Genomic DNA, 5,321 nt, shown 5'->3' on the forward strand with positions numbered 1-5,321 from the left:
GCTCTTTTTTTTTTTTGTTTTTTAACTAGTGTTTTTATTCTCGGTCCTTTTTTGTTCTTCAGATTTGCTTCATCTGATTTAGGAATTTTTCTCGAACACCTTTTCTCCGATTCGATCTGTTTTTTCGTTCTCGAATTTTGGTTTGTGAGAGTTAAAGAGCTGCAAAAATCTCTGAGATTAAATATGAAGCGGGCAAGGAAATCGAAATCGAACAGGGTTTCGTGGGCTCCTGCGTCTAATTTGTGTCAGGTATAACCCCATAGCATTCCTTCATTAATCACTCTTTTAAGAAAGTTTTTATGCTTTCGATTTGTTCTTTTTTGTGTTCCCTCTCTCTCTGGTCGCTTATTGATCCTTTTCCTTCAGGGTTCTACGCCAATTCGATCTCTCTCAAATCCTTGTTTATTTATTCTCTCTTAAATTTTAATTTTATTTTCGTATTTCAAGTCTGTAAGTTTAATTGATAAAATAAAATCTGGAAATTTAGTTCATATATAAGAAAAATAAAATCTGGAAAATTAGTTGATATAAGAAAATATGTGAATTTGGTACAATGAACTTTGTAAAATTGAAAAAAAAAATAAAAGATAATGAGTATATTCATATTGTTGTTAGGTTTATTTAATTTTTCAAACTAAATAAGACTTATACCAATAATCATCAATCAACGTAGAATATTATTATCTTAATGGTCGAAATTTGAAAATTGTGCAATAATAATAATATAAGAACAAGATGGATCTCAAGAATTGGTGTGTCGGTGGGCAATTTTGTAATCTGCTAAACCTTTGATACATTGAATCGTATCAAGTGCCAGAGCTGGTGGGGCATGCGAGTTTCTCACCGAAGATCTTTATGCGATGCTTTTTTAATGATTATGAATTAAGAAATTAATTAATAAATATGAATAATAATTGATAGATAAGAAGCGTATACAATGTTACATTCATATGAGAAAAGAGGATGGCAACAAAATAAATAAATAATAAAAGAAGGAAAAGGAAATATGCATGTTCATATGATTATATAAATCACTAATTGACTATGAAAATTCACCAGTTATTTTTATGATAAAAAATTATATCTAAAAATTTATATATAATATAAAGTTAATATCTAAAAATCGTATAATTGTAGGTGGGCACCATCATTGATATATTAATATGACATAAGCTTATTACAGTTTTAGAATAATGAGTATTTCTGAAGTTAATTTGGAAAGTGCTCGGATATTGTACAAAGGATAGAGACTGGAACATAGGACTGTAACGTAGATTCGCCTAATGAATTGAAATCAATCCAGCTTTTTATGCATTGGTTGCCAATCCATTAAGATTACCTATAAAATAACTCTTGCATTACCACATAAGTGAAAATGAGATTGAGGATTCATTAAATATTTTCGGTAATAATAAATAATTGACAATTTGCTTTTGTAATTCATTTATTTTTTACAGATTTTTCTAAAAATTACCAAATTTATTCCAGACTGTATTGTTTGTTTCCCTGAGTTTTTTTATCTCACCAATTAAAGGTTGACATGTGAAAAATAAAATAAAGATCTAATTTGCAATAATTTATTTTAAAAAAATAAATATATAACAAATACATTAAAAATTTTAATTTAATAATTTTTTGCTAAAAATTTCTCTAATAATATTAACAAGATTTTGTTAACAAAATTCTTTTTAAAAAATGATATTTAAAGTGATCTCTATATCATTAGGCCACAAACAACAGAAAGAGATTGACAAAAAGGACAAACGATATACGAAATATGAAGAACAAATAAGTGTTGTAAATAGATTCCATGCTTTTCAAATAGGAACACTGCTAGGACATGTTTGTGAAGTTGCATCATAACAAAAGCTTTTTTCTCAACCATTATGCTAGTGAATCTCGGCATGCAAAAAACTATGTGATTCCTGAACTTCTTGTTGAACTAATTGTCTACTTGTTTTGTATGATTATCTTGTCTCAACTGGTGGTGCTCCTGATAAATAGTTTTCAGCTTGCATGGTTCATTAATGATGATTTCTAAAATATAGGGAGATATAGCAAGCCTAATTATCCTTAATGAGAAAGAAAAAGCATTGTTTCGGCAAAACTGCTGATTTCAATTAAGCTAAATTTATATGATTGATATAAGAGTAATATTACAAATTTGGTGGTGAAGTTTATGACTGTGTGGTCTTGGTTAAGTAAATTCTATAACCTCATACTAAATTAGCAAACAAATGAGCCTCTCACATGGAACATATTGAGATTGTTCAGGAAGAAATCAAGTAAACTGTTGCAAGTATTTCGGAACAAAAGTTATAGAAGATTGGCATATGAAATTTTAAGCTTCTGATGCTATTGGCATAACAAGCAAAGAATGAAACTTGCTAGGACATGCATTTTTCTTTTTAAATGAATAGAAAACACGTTTGTTCAAAATGTAGCTGCTGGTGTTTAACATCATCTTTCAGAAGAATAAAAAATAGCATAAAAATCCTGAACTCATTGTAGTTTAAGATGATGTAGGCCACTAAAGCATTCTTGTTATTTCTCTGTTTTCTTGTTGGTTGACTTTAAGGAATATATTGGATGACTGATAAATCCATTTCAGCTTATTTGTGAAGTCTGTTTCTCCTCTTGGACTCTGACACTAGTGTTTACCTGACAGATCAAATTGTTTCTGTCTGACGACTGTCCTTCAAAAGTTGGACTGAAATCTCAAGATCATCTTCAAGCAAAGACATCTTCAATGTTGCCTTCAAGTACTAATGAACATATGGACTTACCTCCTGGATTTGAAGACAATCACTTCTTAAACCAGCCAAAGGTTGAACTCTCTCGCATCTCTCCAATTAAATGGGAGCGCCCTCCTCTGGTAATACTCATCAGCTCTTGATTAATCACACCATGTTGGATCTTTATTATTTCTCTATTGAAAGTTCGAATTATGCTTTGCAACTGTTCCACCCTGTTGCAATATATGTTAAGAGCTCTGTCTTGATTGCTTAAATATCTTTTGATCACAATTTTACTTGTTTCCTTTCTATTCAGTTTGCTTTCAGACATGATTGGCGCGTTGCTGCTGGTGAAGAAAGTAAGGAGAAAATGGATCAAAAGCTAAGAGAAATGAAAGTGCTTGAAGCAGTTTATCCTCGCATTTCTGCCATACCTCCCAGGTAATAAACAAACTGTCACATGTTACAAAGTCCTAGTATTAATTGATTTCCTGTTTTACTAATTTCAGTTTTTTTATTTGGTTGTGTAGCCCTTCTGTTTCTCATGATGTAGACAAGGAAGGTTATGATGATAACCACACTCCTCTCATCCCTATCATTCCCATTGAGGAGGAAGATTCGATGGATATTAATCCTGAAGTGTCAGACGCAAAACTCGCAGATACCCCCACTAAATTGCTGTCACAAAACTTGCAGCAATATATAGCAGCTGCAACACCTATTAATTCACAATGCAACACCTCTGCTGCTGTTCCCTTATCTGCAGGTGGAAACTCCATGCTGGCAATTTCTCCTGGTTCGGAACCAGATTTAGCTGCAGCCTCAGCTCTGGTAGCAGCAGCCATTTTGAAGAGTAATGAGCAAGGAAACCCAATTGATATGGATCTACTTGTTAAAATATTTAATGACCCAATAATGATAGAGAAATTGGTTAACCAACGGGGAACTGCAACCGCCACCATAACTACCTCTTCAAATACTGGGTTGAAATCTGCTGCTTCTGGGACTACACCCACAAGCACAGTTGGTTTAGTACCTTCTTCTGCTCCAAAGCAAGCAACTTCCTTAGCCTCCATGTTTCAATCTACACTTAATAAGCCAGCAATTCCCCCAGTTCCATTGTCTAGGCCTTCCTCTGGTAATTTAGTAACTAGCTCAGTTACCCTGCCTCCACAACCAACTACACAATCACCTTCACCTCCACCTCCACCTCCATCCACTTCTACATTTAATAAGCACAGGTCTGTCAACAATAACCATGTAACGAATGGAGCACTTCCCTCTTTAGAACCCCAGCCTCCTCCTCAAGATACAACTCTGTTATCTGGTATAAAGCGCACGTCATCATTACCTTGTGTGAATTCATCCAGTGAATTGAGCACAGTGCCTTTGAATTCAACTGCTGTGAATTTGCATGCAGGTGCGAACCAGGTGCGAGCAACGGCTGCCACAGTGGCTTATCAAACAAGTAGCACCGGTTCTTCTTTTGCAGTGAAGGATGCCAACTATTATAAGAACCTTATTAGGCAACATGGTGCAGATAAGCAAGACGGTCAAGAATCACTAATAGGTATCCGTCATAATAATTTCCAAGACTTTAAAATGCTACATAACCTTAAACAAAGGGAAGTGATATTCAAAAACCAGAAACCTTGCATATACTTTAACAGCTCAAGGGGTTGCCGAAATGGTGCAAATTGCCCCTATCAGCATGATATCTCAGCTCAGTGGGGAGCTGGTAATGACCTAGTGGCACAAAATGCAAAAAGAATGAAACTAGGTACAGAAGTTAATGGGAGGATATAATCTAAAGCAGCTTTTCAAATGATTAATAAACACAAAATGGAAAAAAAAAAAAAAAAAAAAACCTTTTTCTTGTTTCACCATGTACAGTGAACTTGCACAGACAAAAGGGGGACGGGGGAAGAGTGGAAATTGGGTTACAGTTAGGCTTTATCAGTTTTTGACATTTTTATCTTTTCAGTTTCTTTTTTTAAATTTCCTTTGGTGATAGGTTTCTAGATTTATTTTGGGGAATTCTCCTACATGAACAATGAGAACTTGGACCTTGGGTTGGTAGTTTTTTGTTTGACCGGGTCAGAGGTTTGGGTTTGACAAATTGGTGGTCTCTTTTGCTTTTGCATTACATTTGCTATGATGGTAAACCGGTTGACTATGTTTCGTGAACGGTGGCCATCTGCCAATGCCAACCCAGAACTGATAATGAGATGTAGTTAAACAATTAAAAACTATTAAAATTATAAGTAATTATGGGAAAGATGAAAATTCTTAAAGAGTACTAATCTCTTGCATTGAACAAGACTAAATAATTTGATGCCGAAGAATGATATGTATTTTAACAGATAAATAAGAATTTTGGAGATTTTGAATCCTTAATCTTGTATCAATTGAAGAATCTATCGATATAAAATGAACGAGAATAAGAGTTTTATTTTAACATCTAAACCTAAAGGGGATTAATATCAAAATTCGTCCTATCATAATATTTTTTGAGATATAACTGATTTATAATAAAATTTATTAAAAATTTATTTATTCATTTATATTAAAAGCTTCAGTAATAAG

At 33.3% G+C, this 5,321-nt stretch overlaps 1 protein-coding gene across 2 annotated transcripts; it reads left to right on the top strand.

Moving 5' to 3' along the window:
• On the top strand, positions 7 to 4,991 carry LOC107642947 (zinc finger CCCH domain-containing protein 6). Of its 2 annotated transcripts, XM_016346461.2 has the most exons (5): positions 7 to 249; positions 2,669 to 2,875; positions 3,052 to 3,176; positions 3,266 to 4,062; positions 4,156 to 4,991. In XM_016346461.2, the coding sequence occupies exons 1-5, from the start codon at positions 184 to 186 to the stop codon at positions 4,539 to 4,541; spliced, it is 1,581 nt and encodes a 526-aa protein (XP_016201947.1). In that variant the 5' UTR covers positions 7 to 183; the 3' UTR covers positions 4,542 to 4,991. The 2 variants fall into 2 exon arrangements, with proteins under 2 accessions (XP_016201947.1, XP_016201946.1); XM_016346460.2 differs by having other exon boundaries at positions 3,266 to 4,991.

This window comes from Arachis ipaensis, chromosome B05 (genome assembly GCF_000816755.2).
Source record: "Arachis ipaensis cultivar K30076 chromosome B05, Araip1.1, whole genome shotgun sequence".
NCBI classification, from domain to species: Eukaryota; Viridiplantae; Streptophyta; class Magnoliopsida; order Fabales; family Fabaceae; genus Arachis; species Arachis ipaensis.